The sequence below is a fragment of the Equus asinus genome, chromosome 18, assembly GCF_041296235.1.
Source record: "Equus asinus isolate D_3611 breed Donkey chromosome 18, EquAss-T2T_v2, whole genome shotgun sequence".
NCBI lineage: Eukaryota > Metazoa > Chordata > Mammalia > Perissodactyla > Equidae > Equus > Equus asinus.
In genome coordinates, this window is record NC_091807.1 from 40,598,936 (window position 1) to 40,618,422 (window position 19,487).

Below are 19,487 nucleotides of genomic sequence, written 5' to 3' on the forward strand. Positions count from 1 at the left end.
TATGTTAAATTCTTTAGGCAGTTTGGGAGAAGGTCCAATGCTCTTCCTGAGTCTTCCAGCCTTTATTGTCTTTAGCTAGGAAGAAGCCGCACACCAGAGGGGCGCATCTCGGGGCAGCCTGCCCTGAACCCCATCACAACCATATCCTATCTCAACCTCATTTTAGACAGGACACCACTTCTCATAACATGCCGGCCCCCACGCCCCCAGTCCTCAGGGCCTTTTGGAAAGGCACACGTGCCACGAGCAAATATACTCCTGCATTTTCATCTTGTTCGTCAGGTCCTGCGCTGGACTCGTCATTCCGCAAATCCCAAGGGTGCTGGGGAAAGCGGAGCAATTAGCCCCTCACCTGCCCTCGCGGCCCCGCCCCCCCGAGGCCCCTCCCCTCCGAGGCCCCGCCCACCGCGCGGCGCGTGCGCGGCTGAGCGCGGACCCCAGCCGCTGAGGCTCGCCTTCCTCCCGGGCCTCCAGAGCGCAGCACCGACTTCCGCCCGGGTCGGCCGCGTGTGCCGGTGCTTCCGGCCGGCCGCGGGTCCCCGCCGAGGCCATGGGGAAAGTGCGGGGGCTGCGGGCCCGGGTTCACCAGGCTGCCGTGAGGCCCGCGGGGGAGGCCGCGGTCGGCCCCGCGCCCCCGGCCCGAGAGGCCGCCCCTCCGCAGGCCTCGGCCGCTGGAGTTGGGGGAAAGGTATAGTTGGGACACCGCGGGGGGCCTGGGCGGCGGGGAGGGGGTCCCCGCGGGCGGGTGCGGGGCGCCGCTCTGTGCTCTCGGGGTCCTGGTCGGCTCTCGGCGGAGTCTGCCCGGCGCCGTGCGGGAGCCGCGCATCCCGCGCATCCCGGGATGCGGCAGAAAATGGCAGGGATTCTTGTCAGTCGTAGCCGATCTCCCGGGGAGAGAAGGGAGGTTCCTAGGTTCGTGGGAAGATGAAGAGCAGACTGGAGAGACCCTGTGCCCTTAGCAGTCGCCCCTCTGTCCCGCGTCCCCCAGCCCTAAGCAGCCACGGGTCTACTTGCTGTCTATTCTGGACGTTTCCTATGGATCGAGTCATACAGGTTGTGGCCGCTGCGTTTGCTTCTTGGACTTAGCGCTGGGTTTTCCAGGTTCATGCCGGTCGTGTCATGTATCCGTGTTCATTCCTTTTTGGGTGGAATAGTATCTGCTGTCAGCATGGACCACTGTTTGTTTGTCCAGGTGCTGACCCTTGAGCTGCCCTGGAAGCATTTAGTGGTGTCTGTAACCAGGGACTGGCACGGGGACAGCACAGAAGGCCTTGGGGGTCCGCGGAGGCCCTGACTTTGGGCTGGTAATGCTAATGAGAACAGCCGTGTTTGTTAAGCAGTTGCTGTGTGCTGGGCACTTTACATCTCCAGAACAGCCCTAACCCTCGTTTTGCAGGTGGAAAAGCTGAGAGTCTAAATAAATTACCAAGGACAGTCAGTTGCTGTTGAAGGAGCTGATGTCTGATCCCAGGGTCTGGCACCAGTGCCCTGGCTTTTATAAAAACTTTGTTGAGATGTAATTCACATGTCCTAGAATCCACTCCTTTAAAGTGTACAGGTCAACGGGTTTTTTTTTTGGTATATTCACAGAGTTGAGCAGGTATCACTACAAATTTCAGAACGTTTTCATCACTCCAAAAAGAAACCTCATACTTATTATCCATCATTCTGGCAACCACTGATCTACTTTCGGTCCCTATAGATTTGTCTGTTCTGGACATTTCATATAAATGGGATAAAACAGTATGGGGCCTTTTTTGTCTGGATTCTTTCACTTAGCGTGTTTTCAAGGTTCATCCTTGTAGCATTATTTTTGTATCATGCATATCTTTGTTGACTTCATTCTTCCCGTGGCTGAAAAACATTCCATTGTATTGGCATACCATACTACACCACATTTTCTTTAATCTGTTCATAAGTTACTGGATAGTTAGGTTTTGTCTAGTGTTTGGCTATCATGAATAATACTGCCGTGAACATTCGTGTACCAGTTTTTCTGTGGACTTATGGAATCGAGGTGCTGGGAATAAGCGTGTCTAAAGTATTGTAGACATAAGGAATCAAGTGAGAGAGGAACGGAAGCAAAGCTTACAAAGACTAGGCAGATTCGGAGAAGAACGATGACTAGACCTTGCGTAAATGAACAGCATAATCCTTGAACTTGAACATGGAATAGACAGTTAAACAGAATTCTGATTTCTAGTCACGTAATGACATGCTAATCTTTGATAGACGTTTGAACAGTGTGACCTCAGCACCTTTTATGGTAAGCTCCTAAATGTGGAGTAATGAGATATAAAGTACCACTGTGGAGAATGTTCAAGGGATGGTGTGGAAAGAACTTGAGGATGGGCTGTATACAGACCTAGATGCGTGACCTGAGGCTGCACCTGACCCCTCATCTCCTGTGGCTCCTTGCCCTGAGATCTTGACCGAGAAGGCCCTCCTGCCTAGCCCACCTGGCTGCCACCCAGGCTCCAGCGCTGCTCTCTGTGGGGTCTCTGATGTCTCTTGTTCATGGACTGTCTCTCCCTGTCCTGGGACCCCTCAGGAGCGAGGGCTTCTCTGTCAGGTGCTCTGGGTGGGAGCTCTGCGTGAGGGCGCTCGGGGCTGCCATCTAGCCTGGCACCTTCGTGGTGCTTGGGCTGGTTTCTGCCTCACCCTGGTCCTGTCTCAGTCTGTGACTCCTTTGGGGGTCAATGCCGTGGTCCTTCCGGAGGCCTCTGTCCTTGACTTGGACCTGGAATGAGCCGGACAGGCATGGGAGGCGAGTTCTGGGTTAGCACAGTGTGACGGGCTGAGTGACTTGGAGGGTTTTGAAATCTTGATGTGGGGATGAATGTGGGTTGGGAACAGACCTGGGAGGAAGAGTGCTGAGATGGAACAGTGGCTGTGAAATGGGAGAGTGCTGCGGAAAGAACAGGAATAAGGTGCCAGGTCTGGAACGAGATCTGGTTCCTGTCATAGGTGCTTCTGAATGTTGAGACTGGAATTTGTAATCGATACTGATCCTAAATCTGGTCTGAGAAGGTCCCAGACCCAGAGCAGAGCTGTGTGGGATTTGAGGCCAGCAGGAAGGATGCTGCCTTAGAGCTCTGGGGTCTGAGCTCCCAGTGGCCTTGGGCTCCACTCTTGGGGGTGAGGGTCGTTCCTCCAGGTCCTCCTTCACAGAAGCCGGAACTGGTCCTTGAGCCCCTTGAAGTCCTTCCCGAGGGGCCTCCCTGTCCGTGACTGGCTTGCATTTCACCTTGAAACCATGGAGCGAGTCTTACGTCTCCTTTCTTTCTGTTTTAGGAGTGGGCTTTCGTGAACACTGACGTCTTTGCCAGGACCAAGATCGACCCCAGTGCCTTGGTGCAGAAGCTGGACCTGGACACAAGGAGTGTTACTTCCGTCCGGAGAGGTGAGAGTGGGTGAGGCGGACCGTAGGGTTTGGGTGTTCACAACGCAGAGGCATGCCAGCTTTGAGGTTGTTTGTATGTGTGGGCCACCGCAGATTCCAAGTTGGCCTGTACATTTTCAAAAGATTTTCATTATTGGAAAATTTTAAAGATATACTAAAGTAGAGAGAATGGTATAAAGAAATCCATTTATCCATCCTATCACTTGCCTTCAACACACATACTGGAGAGTTTTGAAGCAAACAGTGTTTCATTCATGAATTCTTTAGCAAATGCTTCCAAGGGCTCTTAAAAAAGACATAAGCATACCTGCAATGCAATTATCCCACCTTAACAAATTAGTAGGAATTCCTTATTATGAGAGAAACACTCAGAGCTCACGTGTTTGTGATGGCCTTCTAAAAGTTTCTCTGTAAAAGTCAGGGTGCAGATAAGGGCTCCACGCTGCAGCCCAGCCCCTCCCCGTCTCTCCCTGTCTGTGTGAAAAGACATGAGGAGAAGGCAACCAGCAGAATCCAAGAGAAGGGAAATGCACTGGGGAAAAGGGCCTCCCCCTTATAGACACGCAAAGACTTCAAGCCCTCCCATGACCAACGCTTCAGTCTCCTGCACTCAGTCCCGCCTTCGCTGTGTTGGTGCAGGAGGCCTCTGGCAAGCTGGTCTGAGCGGAAGCCAGTATTGAGTGCAGGAGACTGAGGCGTTGGTCGGGGGACGACTTGAAGACTCTCCATGTGTCCATGATATGGGGGGGGTTCTTTTTCCCAATGCACGTCCCTTATTTTGGATTTTGCTGGTTGCATTCTCCCAAGTCTTTTAACATGTTCTTGGACCTAGCCAGTGTTCTTGGCCAGAGCCTCCTGTCTCTTGGGCCCTTGAAGTGGAGGGCGGTTCTGCTGCACTGGGCAGCCCTGGGAAGGGGAGTGAGCCCAAGGCCTGGGTGGGCTCGCCACCTCCCTCTGTGGAGAGAGGCCTTAATGTGCCCACCTGAGCTGCACACTGCGGCTGAGCATCTTCCCATCACAGCCGTGTGTTCGTGGCAGTCCGGCCCTCCAGGCTGTTTGCACCAGTCTTGTAATCCTACTAAGCTTACCTTGCATCTTTTTATGCTGGTTTAATCCTACTGTATGTTTCCACCTTTGAAGTTGTAAGTAGCTATCCTAACTGCTTTGACATTCACTCTTTGTGGCCCTTGGTACTCTGTTGGACGGATGTGCCGAGTTTTCTTAACTATTTTCCTGTTGGATAATTAAGCAGCATCCAGGTTTTCAGTATATTTTTTTCCAGGTTTCCATCTATAGTTTGTAACCAACATTTAAGAGTTTTAAGTCGTAATTATTTCACAGGTACGATTTATATCAAGCATTTTCTGTGGGGTTACGTTTGTTTACATCATTGCTTTGGATTTTTTTTTTTTTTTTAAAGATTTTATTTTTTCCTTTTTCTCCCCAAAGCCCCCCCGGTACATAGTTGTGTATTCTTCGTTGTGGGTTCCTCTAGTTGTGGCATGTGGGACGCCGCCTCAGCGTGGCCTGATGAGCAGTGCCATGACCACGCCCAGGATTCGAACCAACGAAACACTGGCTGCCTGCAGCAGAGCGCGCGAACTTAACCACTCGGCCACGGGGCCAGCCCCAACTTTGGATTTTTGTTTTATTGTTGAGTTCATACTAGTTACATCATTGTGAGATTTCAGTTGTACATTATTTCTTGACTGTCACACATAAGTGCTCCCCTTCACCCCCTGTGCCCACCCCCCACCCCCATCCCCAGTAACCACTGAACTGTTTTCTTTGTCCATGTGTTTGTTTATATTCCACATATGAGTGAAATCATGTGGTGTTTGTCTTTCTCAGTCTGGCGTATTTCACTTAGCATAATTCCCTCCAGGTCCATCCATGTTGTTGCAAATGGGATGAATTTGTCTTTTTTCTGGCTGAGTAGTATTCCATTGTATATATACACCACATCTCGTTTATTCAGTGCTCAGTGGGTGGGCACTTGGAGTGTTTCCATGTCTTGGCTATTGTGAATAGTGCTGCAGTGAACATGGAGGTGCATGTGGTTACTTTGGATCGTTGTTTTCAAATTGTTTGGGTAGACACCCAGTAGTGGGTTAGCTGTGCCTATGGTATTTCTATTTTTAGTTTTTTGAGGAATCTCCCTACTGTTTTCCATAGTGGCTGCACCAGTTTGCATTCCCACCCGCGGTGGATGAGGGTTCCCTTCTCTCCACACCCTCTCCAACATTTGTTATTTTTAGTCCTAGTGATTATAGCCATTTTAACAGATGAAGGTGGTATCTAAGTGTAGTTTTTATTTGCATTTCCCTGATGATTAGTGATGTTGAACATCTTTTCATGTGTTTATTGGCCATCTGTATATCTTCTTTGAAAAAATGTCTGTTCACATCCTTTGCCCATTTTTTGATCAGGTTGTTTGTTTTTTTGTTGTTGAGTTGTGTGAGTTCCTTATATATTATGGAGATTAACCCCTTGTCAGATATATGATTTGCAAATATTTTCTCCCAATTGGTGGGTTGTCTCTTTGTTTTGATTCTAGTTTCTTTTGCCTTGCAGAAGCTCTTTAGTCTGATGAACTCCCACTTGTTTATTTTTTCTTTTGTTTCCTGTGTCTGAGAAGACATAGTATTTGAAAAGATCCTTTTTAGTTCAGTGTCAAACAGTGTACTACCTATATTATCTTCCAGGAGTTTTATGATTTCAGGATTTATTTTCAAGTCTTTGGTCCATTTTGAGTTTATTTTTGTGTATGGCCTGAGATAATGGTCTACCTTCATTCTTTTGCAGGTGGCTGTCCAGTTTTCCAAACACCATTTATTGAAGAGACTGTCTTTTCTCCATCGTATGTTCTCAGCTCCTTTGTCAAAGATTAGCTGTCCATAGATGTGCGGTTTTATTTCTGGGATTTCAGTTCTGTTCCATTGATCTGTGTGTCTGTTTTTGTACCAGTACCAGGCTGTTTTGATCACTATGGCTTTGTAGTACATTTTGAAGTCAGGGATTGTGATGCCTCCAGCTTTGTTCTTTTTTCTCAGGATTGCCTTAGCAATTCAGGGTCTTTGGTTGCCCCATATGAATTTTAGGATTCTTTGTTCTGTTTCTATGAAGAGTGTCATTGGGATTCTGATTGGGATTGCATTGAATCTGAAGATTGCTTTGGGTAGTATGGACATTTTAACTATGTTTATTCTTCCAATCCATGTGTATGGAATCTGTTTCCATTTCTTCAAGTCATTATGAATTTCTTTCAGTAATGTCTTATAGTTTTCATTGAGTAAGTCCTTCACCTCCTTGGTTAAATTTATTCCTAGGTACTTTATTCTTTTAGTTGTGATTGTAAATGGAATTGTATTCTTGAGTTCTCTTTCTGTAAGTTCATTATTCGAGTATAGAAAAGCAACTGATTTTTCTAAGTTGATTCTGCACCCTTCAACTTTACTGTAGTTAATTATTTCTTTTATTGTTCCGATGGAGTTTTTGGGGTTTTCTGTATACAAGATCATGTCATCTGCAAACAGCGAGAGTTTCACTTCACTCCGTATTTGGATTCCCTTTATTCCTTTCTCTCGCCTAACTGCTCTGGCCAAAACCTCCAGTACTATGTTGAGTAAGATGGTGATAGAGGGCATCCCTGTCTTGTTCCTATTCTCACTGAGATGGTGTTCAGTTTTTGCCCATTGAGTATGATGTTGGCTGTGGGTTTGTCATATATGGCTTTTATTATGTTGAGGTAGTTCCCTTCTATTCCCATTTTGTTAAGAGTTTTTCTCATAAATGGCGGTTGGATCCTGTCAAATGCTTTCTATGTGTTGAGATGATCATGTGGTTTTTATTCCTCTGTTTGTTGATGTGGTGTATCACATTGATTGATTTGCGGATGTTGAACCATCCCCGTGTCCCTGGTATGAATCCCACTTGATCATGATGTTTGATCCTTTTGATATATTGCTGAATTCGGGTTGCCAAAATTTTGTTGAGGATTTTTGCATCTATGTTCATCAGCGATATTGGCCTGTACTTTTCCTTTCCTTGTCAGGCTTTGGTATCAGAGTGATGTTGGCCTCGTAGAATGTGTTAGGAAGTGTTCCATCTTCCCTAATTTTTTTGGAATAGCTTTAGAAGGATAGGTATTAAATCCTCTCTGAAAGTTTGGTAGAATTCCCCAGGAAAGCCATCTGGTCCTGGAGTTTTATTCTTTGGGATCCTTTTGATTACTGTTTCAATCTCGTTCCTTGTGATCAGTCTATTCAGAATGTCTGCTTCTTGATTCAGCTTTGGGAGGTTGTAAGAGTCTAAGAATTTATCCATTTCCTCTAGGTTATCCATTTTGTTGGCATATAGTTTTTTGTAGTATTCTCTTATAATCCCTCGTATTTCTGTGGTGTCTGTTGTTATTTCTCCTCTTTCATTTCTAATTTTATTTATCTGAGCTTTCTCTTTCCCTTTGTAAGTCTGGCTAGGGGTTTGTCAATTTTATCTTCTCAAATAACCAGCTCTTTGTTTCATTGATCCTTTCTACTGCCTTTTTTGTTTCAAAAGCATTTATTTCTGCTCTGATTTTTAGTATTTCTCTCCTGCTGACTTTGGGCTCTGTTTGTTGTTCTTTTTCTAGTTCAGTTAGGTGTAATTTGAGATTGCTTGTTTGGGGCTTTTCTTGTTTGTTAAGGTGTGCCTGTATTGCGATGAGTTTCCCTCTTAATACGGCTTTTGCTGCATCCCATATGAGTTGGTATGGTATTTTATCATTTTCATTTGTCTCCAGATATTTTTTGATTTCTCCTTTAATTTCTTCAATGATCCATTGCTTGTTCAATAGCATGTTGTTTAGTCTCCACATCTTTGTCCCTTTCTCAGCTTTTTTCTTGTAATTAATTTCTAGCTTTATAGCATTGTGATCGGGAAAGATGCTTGAATTCAACTTTCTTAGATTTATTGGGACTTGCCTTGTTTCCCAACATATGGTCTATCCTTGAGAATGTTCTGTCCGCACTTAAGAAGAATGTGTATTCTGATGTTTTTGGATGGAGCGTTCTATATATGTCTATTAAGTTCAACTGGTTTAGCTTTTCATTTGATTCCACTGTTTCCTTGTTGATTTTCTGTCTGGATGATCTGTCCAATGATGTGAGTAGAGTGTTGAGGTCCTCTACTATTATTGTGTTATTATTACTATCTCCTTTTAGGTTTGTTAATAGTTGCTTTATGAACTCTGGTGCTCCTGAGTTGGGTGCATAGATATTTGTAAGTGTTATTTCTTCTTGATGGAGTGCCCATTTGATCATTTTATACTGCCCCTCTTTGTCTCTCTGTACCTGTCTTACCTTGAAGTCTACTTTGTCTGATATAAGTATTGTGACACCTGCTTTCTTTTGTTTGCCATTAGCTTGGAGTAGCACCTTCCGTTCCTTCACTCTGAGCCTGTGTTTGTCATTGGAGCTGAGATGTGTTTCCTGGAGGCAGTATACTGTTGGGTCTTGTTTTTTAATCCATCTCGCTACTCTGTGTCTTTTTGTTGGAGAATTCAATCCATTTACGTCTAGGGTGATTATCGATGTATGAGGGTTTAATGCCGTCACTTTATCACTTGTTTTCTGGTTTTCCTGCATTTCCTTTGTTTCTCCTTCTGTGTATTTTGGTCTACCCATTGAATTATGCAGTTTTTTATGATGTGTTTCTTTGTTTTCTTCTTATTTATTATTTGTGTCTCTGTTCTGCTTTTTTGTTTAGTGGTTACCCTGAGGTTTGTATTCAGAATTTCATGTGTAAGATAGTCCATTTTCTGATGGCCCCTTATTTCCTTAGTCTAAACCAATTCAGTCCCTTTCCTTTTCCCCTCCTAAGTTGTTTTTGTCATATCTTATTCCATCTTGTTTTGTGAGTTTGTCGTTAAAAATGACAAGATTATCTTGGTGTTTTCCTTCCCTTTAGCTTAATGCTATACTTGAGTATTTGTTGTCCTATTCTGATTCTCTCTGCCAATTTATCTCCTTACTCTGTGTTTTGTGACCCCCTTCTCCCCCTTTTTTTGTTTTCAGGTATGAGGGCCTTCTTGAGGATTTCTTGTAGGGGGGTGTCTCATGGCTCCAGAGTCCCTTAGCTTTTGTTTGTGTGGGAAAGTTTTTATTTCTCCCTCATATCTGAAGGATATTTTTGCTGGATAGAGTATTCTTGGCTGAAGATTCTTGTCTTTTAAAGATTGGAATATGTCGTTCCATTCTCTCCTAGCTTGCAAGGTTTCTGCAGAAAAATCTGCTGAAAGCCTGATAGCGGTTCCTTTCTAGGTTATTTTCTTCTGCCTTGCTGCCCTTAGTATTCTTTCTTTGTCATTCATTTTTGCCAGTTTTGCTACTATATGCCTTGCAGTAGGTCCTTTTCCATTGACAAATCTAGGAGATCTGGAAGCCTCTTCCACAAAGATTTCCCTCTATTTCCCTGGGTTTGGGAAGTTCTCTGCTATTATTACTTTGAACCTGCTTTGTACTCCATTCTCCTTCTCTTCACCTTCTGGGATACCTATAATTCTTATGTTGTATTTCCTCATTGAGTCGGATATTTCTCAGAGACTGTCTTCATTTCTTTTTAGCTTTAGTTCTCTTTCCTGCTCTGTCTGTAGCATTTCAACGTGTCTGTCCTCGATTATGCTGATACGTCCCTCTGTGATGTCCACTTGGGTGTTCAGGGAATCTGTGTTTTGTTTTAGCTCTTCCATTGTGTCTTTCATCTCTAATATTTCTCCCTGATTCTTCTCTATAGTTTCAGTCTCTTTTGTGAAGTAGCTCCTGAATTTGTGGAATTGTTTCTCTACGTTCTCTTTGACCTCATTGAGTTTTTTGATGATAGCTGTTTTGAATTCGTTGTCATTTAGATTACATATTTCTGTGTCCTCAGGTCTGAGTTCTGGGTGCTTGTCGTTTTCTCTCTGGTCTGGGGATTTGATTTAGTGTCTGATGATGGAAGCTCAGGTCTTTCTCATTCTGATATTATTCAGTTGCGGTTACCGCCTGTCGCCACTGACTGAGGGTCAAGAGTCATGTATTCTGAGCCCTCTGCTTTTAGCCGAGAACCCAGGCAGTGGAGCGGGGCGGCTGGGGGGACGGGTGCTTTCTCCTGCCTGCATTTCTCACTCTGCTCTCATTATCTGGTGTCCTGGGGTATTGGCTTGATGAGGTCACCCAGTGCGAAAGCTTTCGCCCTGTTAGAGGGCTTCCTTCTAGGCTGCGAGGGCCCTCGGCGATCCTTGATGTTCCCACGAATGAGTGTCCCCTCCGCCGCTCCTTCCCTCATGGATCCTCCCACAGTCCCAATCGCAGTCTTTAGGGGAGGGAGTGAAGTTCTGTCTTACCCCATTCCAGCTCCTCTGAGGGGCCTCCGTGCTCTCTGCCCACCGTCATGTGACAAGCTGTCTCTCTGACGTTTTTGTGTTGTGTTAGGATGTCGTCTGTTGGAGTATGGATGCCCCTTTTCATTGTATGTTGGAGGGGAGAGAGTCCTGGGCTAGTTCACTCTGTGGTGATGCTGACGTCCCTGACAGCTATTGTATCATCTGCTTTGGATGTTTTGTTACTGGAAAGACATACCTGAATCTCCTTGCCATCCTTTGTAATCGAAACTCTAGGGAGGAAAAACTTTTCCCTTCTACCATCCTAGGTTCTTTGGCTAGGACCCTGCAAGTTAGATTAACTAAAGACAGTAACAAGAGAAACACATTATTAATGTGTGCAGCACACATCACTCGGGAGAAACCGCAGCGCTGAGTAACTCAGAGGGGTGGTTAGAACTGGGTCTTCTCCAGCGTCTTAGCAGTGAACATAGTGGAGTGGCAGCGGGGCAGGTGTGTGTGCGCGGGACGTCTTGGTGCTGGCTCTTCATCCTCCTCACGGCGGTGGGACTCCCCTGGAGAAGCGGTTCGTGGCCGTCCCTCCTTGCAGGAAGTGCTGGTTTGGGTTGGACGGGGGATTCTGGGAGGGCGTCTTCCTGCGTCTGTGGGTTCCGTTTGCGTCTGGCTCACGTCGTCCGCGAGCCGAGCGGCGTGTTTGGGGCCGCGCGTCCTCGTGCCTCACGGTCGTCCCGCTGCCTGTTTCCTGGGACGCGTCCTGCAGAGTGGGTCGTGCGCAGGGACGCGCTGCCTCGGGTGGGGCGGGGGTCAGGGGCGCCCCGCGTCCCGCCAGGGTGTGGGCGGGGGTCCCCGGAGCCCAGCGGCAGGCCCCGGGTCTCCCTGGTGACCAGCGCGGTCGGGGTCCTCTGTGTGTCGGCGGGTTCTCTGGGGGTTCGTCTGTGTGTCTGGGGCCGTGGGGATCGCTCCCTCGGTGGAGCGCTTTGCGTGTGGTAGGTGTAGCTCTGAGTGGTCCGCACAGAGCTCTCCTGGGACTTTTCGAGTTGCCGAGTGAGAGCCGGCCCGTGCCTTCCTGCGACAGCGTCCCGCATGGGTCCCTGCGGCCTCTCTCTCCCTCCCGCCTCCCCTGGGGGTTGTGGGGCCGGGCCCTGCCTGTCGGGGTGCGCCCACCCTGGAGAGTGTCCGTCCCCTCTCCGCACAGGCTGAGCACACCGCGGGCTGGGAGGGCAGCCGGGTGGAGACGCACCTGTGGGCTCAGGAGCGCTCGCACCTTCTCCTGTGTCCTCACGACATCCTTCTCCGTGAGTGTCAGGTTTGTGGGTGAACAGATGGAGAAATGCAGCTCCGAGGGGCCAGGGTCACTTGGCCTGGAGTGGCCAAGCCTGACCAGAACCCGTTGTCTGGGGAAGCGCTGGGCTCTTGCTGCTCCGTGTGGCCCCCTGTGGTTCCGTGGCACGGGAGTCATGCTGTCCATCGCATGGCATTCGTTTCTGTGGTGGTATAAGTGTCCCTTGGGTCCGAGCCGGGTCCACTGAGGTGCAGGACGCAGGGATTCACTCTTTCCCAGGTGGGTGGGCCCTGCAGGGGAGGGCCCTGATGAGGAGGGGCCAGCGCGGGTCACCCTGGGCCCCCAGCCCTGCACCTGCCTCTTGCCTGCCTGTAGCGGGGTCTCCATGAGGGGCAGCTCCAGGGGAGGACCCCGGGGAGAGCGGGAGAAGCCATCTGTGCTACAGCCAATGTCCCTGAGCAGTTTGAGGGAGTGGACGGGACAGAGCATCAGTTGGACTCACAGGACCTTCTTTGGAGCAGGGTGCTGTCTTGGCTGCTTCGTTTCGGAGCATCTGTTTCAGTCCCCACAGCTCTTATTTCCTCGTCCACCAGGTGAGCTGGCATCTGCTGGGCAGGTGTGCCAGGTGGGCCTGCCTGGGAGTCCAGGGCTCTTTCAGCCATGAGGCCAGATGATGCATCCGTGTCATGAGGGGCTGGCACACCTGTCCCCTTTCACAGACGAGGACGAGGTATAGGGAGGTGAGGTGGCAGTGTAGGGGGCTGGTCCCTGCCTTTGCCGAGCTCAGAGCCGTGAGGCTCCTCGTGGAAGGGAAGGGAGTCAGGGCCTCCCTCTGGCACCACTGGGATGGTTCCCTGTGGGCCATCCTCACAGCTCCCCCACCCCCACAGTCCTCCGCTCCCCTCCACCCAGCACATGTGCAGAGAGAGGGGCTGAGGCTGTGCACACACCTCGAGGAGGCCCCGGGGCAGCCCGAGCATCGTTGGGGCCCCAGCCTAGCTGCTGACCCTTGTTTTCACACACCGTCCGGGGGCTCTGATCCTGCCACGTTCAGGACACTGGCCCAGAGGCTCATGGTCCCGCCTCGCAGGCAGGAGCACAGGAGCCCCTCCTGTCTCCTCTCCTCTGTGTGTGAAGATCCGGGAGCCTGGACGGGTCCTTGGTTCTGAGCCGAGCACGGCCAAGTCCTTCCTCATCTCCTGATCGGGAAGCTGCAGCTTCTGTGGCTCCAGAGGGGGCCCCCGAGGGGGCAGTGCCACTCTGTCGGTGGGCCGGCCAGCAGATCCAGGGCTTACATTCATGGGGGTGGCTCCGTGCTCCGCGGGCAGAACTCAGCTACTCCTGCGCCTTCATACCGAGTCTGAGGGGTTTGAGAAAATTCCAGGCCGCCACTGCCAAGACAGGCGCGTTGACGACTGCCCAGGGAGCATGGCCAGCCGGAAAGAGCATGAGGTCACTTCCTGGCAAAGGAGACGCTTTCAAAGTCTGTGACAGCCTGGTGGCCTGGGCCTGAAAAGCAGGGGTGGGGATGGCACAAGCAAAGGAAGGAAGTTGGTAGAAGACTGGTCAGTCAGGTGTGGCCACAGGAGGAGACACGAGGAGCTCAGGACACAAACACGGTGTACCACACGCACAGGTCCTGGAGAAGGAGGCCCAGCAGGCAGGACCACGAGGGGAGGCCCAGGGCAGTGAGGAGGCAGAAGACGGGAATTGACTAGCCCCCAGAAGGGAGTCTGTCCCCACTGGAAAGGTTTTTGTAGGATGTCAAAACGTCATAAAGAAAGCTAAAGAATATTTACAGAAGGAGAGGGCCTGACCTACGGGGTGCAGAGCTCAGGGCAGCGGCCTGGTGAGCTCTGGCCTGGCACTCGGCAGAGCCCTGAGGGCCTGGAGAAGAGGCCCGGGTCCCGGGGACCCTGGGAAATGGGCAGGCAGCTTGAGGCGGAGGCGCTGACGGTGGTAAGAGCATGCACAGCAAGTGCTCGTGAGCACGTGGGGCTCTGTGCCTCCCCGGCTGCTGGCTCTGGGGCAGGACACTGGGTGGCCCTGGGCCTCAGCCGCTCATCTGTAGAAGGGACGTATTAACAGTGTTTGCCTCCTAAGTTTTGTTTCCTTTGGGGTCAGGATGAGTTAGCAGATGGAAGGTGGTTGACAGGCGGCTTGGCATTAGAAAGAGCTCAGTTGATGCTGCAGAGTGACTGGCCGTGTCGTGTGTCTGGTTGAGGGAGGCCCCTTCTCTGCTGGCCCAAGGTGTCCCGGGGCAGGTGTGTGTCTCGGCCTCTCCCCAGCCTTGTCTCCCTCCTCTCCAGCAGCTCTTCTTCTCTCTGGGTTCATCAGCCTTGACTCCTGATCAGCCAGGAGCCTGGACCCCACAGGGGATCCATGGGCTTTGTGGCTTCCCCGGGCTTGAGCTGGGGCGGGCGGCCTGGTCTGGGTGCGGGTCATGTGGAAAGTGGCATCCTGTGGCTGAGCCGCTGCCTGTGACCCGCTGGGCTGTGAAGGCGAGGGTGCCTGTCTGCCTGGATTACTGGGGACACGTCCTTCACACATGTCCTTGCCCTGGGCTGAGTCACTGATGGAACTTCTCCCAGCACCCCTGGCCGCTGTGCCCCTGCCATGTAGCTGCTGTGTCTGGAGGAGGCTGAGCCCGCTCAGAGAGGAGCCCTGGCCTGGTTGTGGGCCCATCACCCGGGGTCGATGAGTGTCCGCTCTGCATCCTGCCTCTTGCATAGTGTGTGCGCCCCTTCGCTCGTGCAGACGTTGTGCTCTCCCCTCTGCTGCAGCCCCTGGACACAGTGGGGCCTGTTGGACCCTCTGGGTGCTGTGTTTCTACACGGAGCTCCTACTTGGAGCCTTAGGGCGCCCCGCTGGCCTAGGAGCCAGTCTGCCCCCGGTTTCCATCCTGCCCCTTGGGCCCGCCTTCTGATTCCAGAGCAGCGCTCTGGGCTTCCAGGGGGGGCCCATGGGCTCTGTGGCCATGGGCGGTGGGGCCCCACTGTATCCACTCTCTGGGTGGGGTCTTGAGGGCGTGGCAGGTCCAGCGTGAGCACTCCGGCTCCTGTGTCCCTCCCCTGCACGGGGCACCGCCCTGCCCATTCTGTGTCTCCTTCTCTCCTTCTTCGTGCTGGTAAGTTGCAGAAAATGAACTCCCTCTGTTCTCAGACGGGCGCCTTGGGTGTCAGGCCGCAGACTCAGGTCCAGAGAGGTGGGTGGGTGGGGCAGGCCTGGAGGAGGACAGGCCTGCTGAGGGATGCAGGGGAGGAGCATCACATGGCCAGAGAGCTCAGCCGGACTGCGCGGAGGCCACCCTGAGGCGGAGGTGGGAGCGTGTCTACAGGGGCTCTGAGGCAGGGGTGTGGGGAGGTGGCAGTGGTGAGGGGACATACGTGCCTGACACCGTGGCAGAGAGACCCTGGAGCAGGGGCACCCGGAGCACGTAGCCCACCCTGTCTCTGGGGACTGTGCTGCTGAGCCCCTGCCCCCAGGAGAGGGAGCCCTGTGCCTCGAGGTGGCACAGCCTCAGAGCTGTGACTGGGGTTTCTCTGTGGCGGGATCATCCCTCTGTGCAGACCTCCACGGTTTCCTCTGAACCCGGTCTCCTCTGAGTCTGGCGTCCGGATCGTTGCAGACGTGGGGGCTGCTCAGCAGAGGGCGGCAGAGCTGCATGCTCTTCAGGCCAAGCCTGGATTTGCAGAGGCCGGGCCAGCCCTCAGGCCTGCCTCAGGACACAGGGACATGAGGACACGGGGACAGAACCGAGCGCTTTCCAGGGGCTGTCTTCAGAGACTGCTTATGAAGCTCCCCCTTCAAGACTGTCCCCACTTTTCTGCAGCTGTGAGGTCGGGGGTCGGACAGAACCCACTGAGAAGCCTTCTTTTCTCCACCCCACCCCTCCGTGTAAAACAGGAACAGAGGAAGCGTGAGTGACCTGGAGAGGGCGTTCCTGCTCCCAGGGGCCAGTCCCAGCACAGGATCCCTCCTTGTCTGTAGCTGTGTGTGGGGGCGTTCCTGCTCCCAGGTGCCAGTCCCAGCACAGGATCCCTCCTTGTCTGCAGCTGCTTGTGGGGGCTTTGGCCTTGTGGCTGTTTCGCTTCCCCCTGGCCTTCCTGCCTCTCTGCCTCCCTGAGGACATCTGGCCGGGGGCCCTGGGGGGCTTCTGCGGGCGATGACGCTTACGGCGTTTGGGAGCAGAGACCTCTTTCTTCGGGGCGGTGTGTGTCACCCGCCCGGCGGGGGGAGCTGGCTGCATCTGTGGTTGCAGGCTGCTGGCTGTGAGCCCCTCTGTGTGTCACCTGGGCATTGGGTTCCTTGCCGTCTGGAGTAGGCCCTCAGCTGGAGGAGCACCTCCACTAGGCCCCCAGGAGGGGCACCCACTGTTCCAGGGGCATCCTGGCTAGCAGGACTGGAAGGCCTGTGTGCTTGACTGGGCGGAGGTTGGAGGACATGGGCTTCTTCTCTGGGTCTCCTGGCAACTGGGGGGCTGCTGGGCCTAAATGCTGATGGCGTCTGGCCCTGTTGTCACATGGTGGGAGTGCAGGAAGGACCCTGCTGCTGGGCTGTGCTTGCCTTGGTCTGCAGGGAGCCCGTTCTTTTTAATAGACAGAAGCCTGGGATGAGCAGGGTCAAGGGGGAAGGGGTTGGGACAGGTGAGTGACTGTGGGGCTGGGCCCCAGGGTCCCGGCCTCCTCCTCAGGGAGGGACGGCAGGGGAGGGGCCTGTGTCGTGCCCGCTCTGTTGTCAGGGCTCTGAGAGGAGAGCGTGTGAGTGCCTTGTCCTGTGTGTGCATCCCCTCTCTCCCCGCTGTGGCTGAGCCGCTCCTGCTCCTCGTTCCCAGCTGGCCCTTCCCTGGGCTCTGGCAGGCCCTTCACTGGTGATGAAGTGTGGGAGGACTTGGCCTGCGGCCCTTGCAGCATGCTGCATGAGGACGTGTGTGTGCACTCTGCTGAGAGAGACAATGTGTGGACAGGCCCGAGGTGCCAAGGAGCCAGGCGCCCAACACTATCCCAGAGTCACCTGCAGCTCACCCTGTGCCTCTTGAGTGCTTGTGCTGGGGTAACTCACCCTCATGTACCCCACTTCCCTGTGTTAGGCCATGTGACGAGGGCCCCATACGTGTGCCACCGGCACTGAGTGTGGGGGTGCTGAACCCTGTGCGTGGAGGGGCTTTTGGAGGTCTCTTTACAGGGCGTGAGTGATGTTGGTACAGCCTGGTGACCATTTGCTGAGCACCCGTGCTGCCAGGCCCTGAGCTCAGAGTGGACAGTAGGCATGGCCCAGCCAGCCCTGCTGTGCATCCTCTTGGTGGCTGGAGCATCTCTGTGGCCAGGGGGTCTCCCTCCCCAGCTCCAGCATTGCTCTTCGGTACCCCCTCTCTCAGAGCCTTAGCCTGGGCCCTCTACTCCTAGTGTTGCCATCCCCACTCTGCATGGCACCCTAGCAGCCTGGCTGTAAAGTGTGGTGTGGGAGGTCCCTGGGCCCTTGGTCCTATAGAGTGGCTGCCTGGCCTCCCGACGGTCTCGCTTCATTCTCCTCAGGGCAAACAGATATACGCTCACCCACCCACCCCCACCCATTGTCTCAGAGACTCCCATAGGGAGGAAGGAGGGGCCCCTTGCTCAGAGAGGCTGTGGCCATCCCTGGGGCACTGGACCTGTGACAGCCATGACCGGTGGGGCCTGCACCCTGATGTGTTCACACTGACCCTTACAGCCTTGATGCACTGGGCATGCCTTTTTGTCACCCTCCTCCCCGCTCCCATGGTCTGTCCCATGCTGCTGGCATTCAGGTCCCCAGAGAGGGGGCCTCAGATCCAGGTCTGGATCAGTCTCCCAACCCTGGGGGTAGTGGTGGGTGGTGCTGGCGAAGGCAAGTGCTCGTCCTTGCCTGTGTTCTGCCATGGCTCTGAGCATCGGTACCACCCGGGCCTGTGCCTGTGCCGCCTCCTGTGGCAATGGGCGGGGCTGGGCCTGCCTCTGGTGACTTCCATGGGGACCTGGGCAGGGCTGAGCTTTTCTACTCGGGAAGTCAGGGAGTTGCTCTTTCTTGAGCATGGCATCCTTGTGAGCTCACGTTGTCAAGATGCTGGACCAGGGGTCGGCCAACCATGAACCCCGGGCCAATCCAGCCCGCGAGTGTTTCCTCCTGGCCTCCGAGTGGCATGTTTGGGTTTTCTGTCCTACAGTCGCACCATCTGCAGTGCTGGTCTGTTTGTCCTGGGCGACACGTGCTTCAGGTATTCCTTCTTCCATCTGGGCGGGTGGTCAGGAGACAGCCGCAGAGCCACCTGTTGGGTCACTTCCCACCCACTGCTTCCTCGCTGGCAGCCTGCAGCTCTCTGTGATCAGCTCTCCTCTATAAGAAGCGATGCCAGGGACTCTGTGAGTTCATCCTTGCAGGGCCCTGAGTGCAGAGTGCAGCCTTAGCAGGTGACAAGGAGGCTCATGGTGACCCCCCTGCCGTGTCCTGGAGCTTGTGGCGGTATCGTGCTCGTGGGCAGCATGGTGGAGTAAGAGTTTGTCGGATTAAAGGAGCTCGTTGGAGGTAAAGGCCTTGACAGTGCTCGGACGTGCTGCGGTAGAAGAGCCACGGCCCTGGGTGTAGCAACACCACTTCTTTCTGCCAGCTGCCGTGGGGTTTTCGCGCTGTGATGAGATGTGGTCCCGGCTCACTCAGCTCGTGCAGACACCGTGTCTGGGCGCCATCCTGGGCAGAGGAGAGTCCCAGCTTGGCTGCAGTGAGGTCCCCATGTCCTAGGGGCCATCCTTGCTGCAGCGGACATCTTCATGCGTGGGGTTGGGAAGTTCCTGGAGGCAGCGGGGCAGTGTCGCCATGTGGTGTGCTCAGCGGTGGGAGGAAGCGGATCCGCACGGCGCTGGAGCTGCTGCAGAATGGGGGGCGAGTGGGAGGGGCCCGGGCGTGGACGGAGCCCTTTCAGCCTGTCCTGTTTGAGCTCCTGGCTCCATGGGAGCTGAGCTGGCCATGGGTGAACGTCCCGAGTCCTGTGTCGCCCCTCACCGCGCCTCCCCACAGCGGCACCTTTGGCAGAGACTTGAAAGTTAGGGACCAGTCTCCCTCTCAAATTACTTTTGTAAGAAATAACTTCATAAGGAAGAGGCAGGAAGTGCGCATTGTGAAAAGACAAAAAAAAAAAGACGTTACAAATAAATGCCTGCTCGTGCCACCCAGAGACTGCTGTCCCCATGGCCCTGTGGGGGATTTTGTGTCTGTGACCTCCATGTCCACAGACCGTGCTGCTGGCTGACCTCATTAGAGCTGACCCCACCCCATTCAGGAAGCAGCCAGTGGGTTCCTCGGCTGAGCTTGCCTCGTGCCCTTTGTCCAGGCGGGGTCCCCACCTCACATGGACAGCCTGGTGAAGCCACCGGCCCCTGTCTGATGGAAGGTTCCCTGGGAATAGCCCTAGTTGTCTCCTGCGAAGCCCGGGG

At 52.9% G+C, this 19,487-nt stretch overlaps 1 protein-coding gene across 2 annotated transcripts in view; it reads left to right on the plus strand.

Annotated features, from left to right (window-relative positions):
* The first annotated feature begins 405 nt into the window (after positions 1-405).
* SLX9 (SLX9 ribosome biogenesis factor) overlaps positions 406-19,487 on the plus strand; it is a 41,469-nt gene continuing 22,387 nt past the window's right edge. The window contains exons 1-2 of one of the 2 annotated variants that reach the window (XM_014859794.3): positions 406-688; positions 3,295-3,403. In XM_014859794.3, coding sequence (XP_014715280.1) covers positions 551-688; positions 3,295-3,403 — 247 coding nt within the window. In that variant the 5' untranslated portion in view covers positions 406-550. Of the gene's footprint in view, positions 689-3,294; positions 3,404-15,746; positions 15,962-19,487 lie in introns of those variants that run through there. The other variant, XM_070489011.1, reaches the window with a different exon arrangement.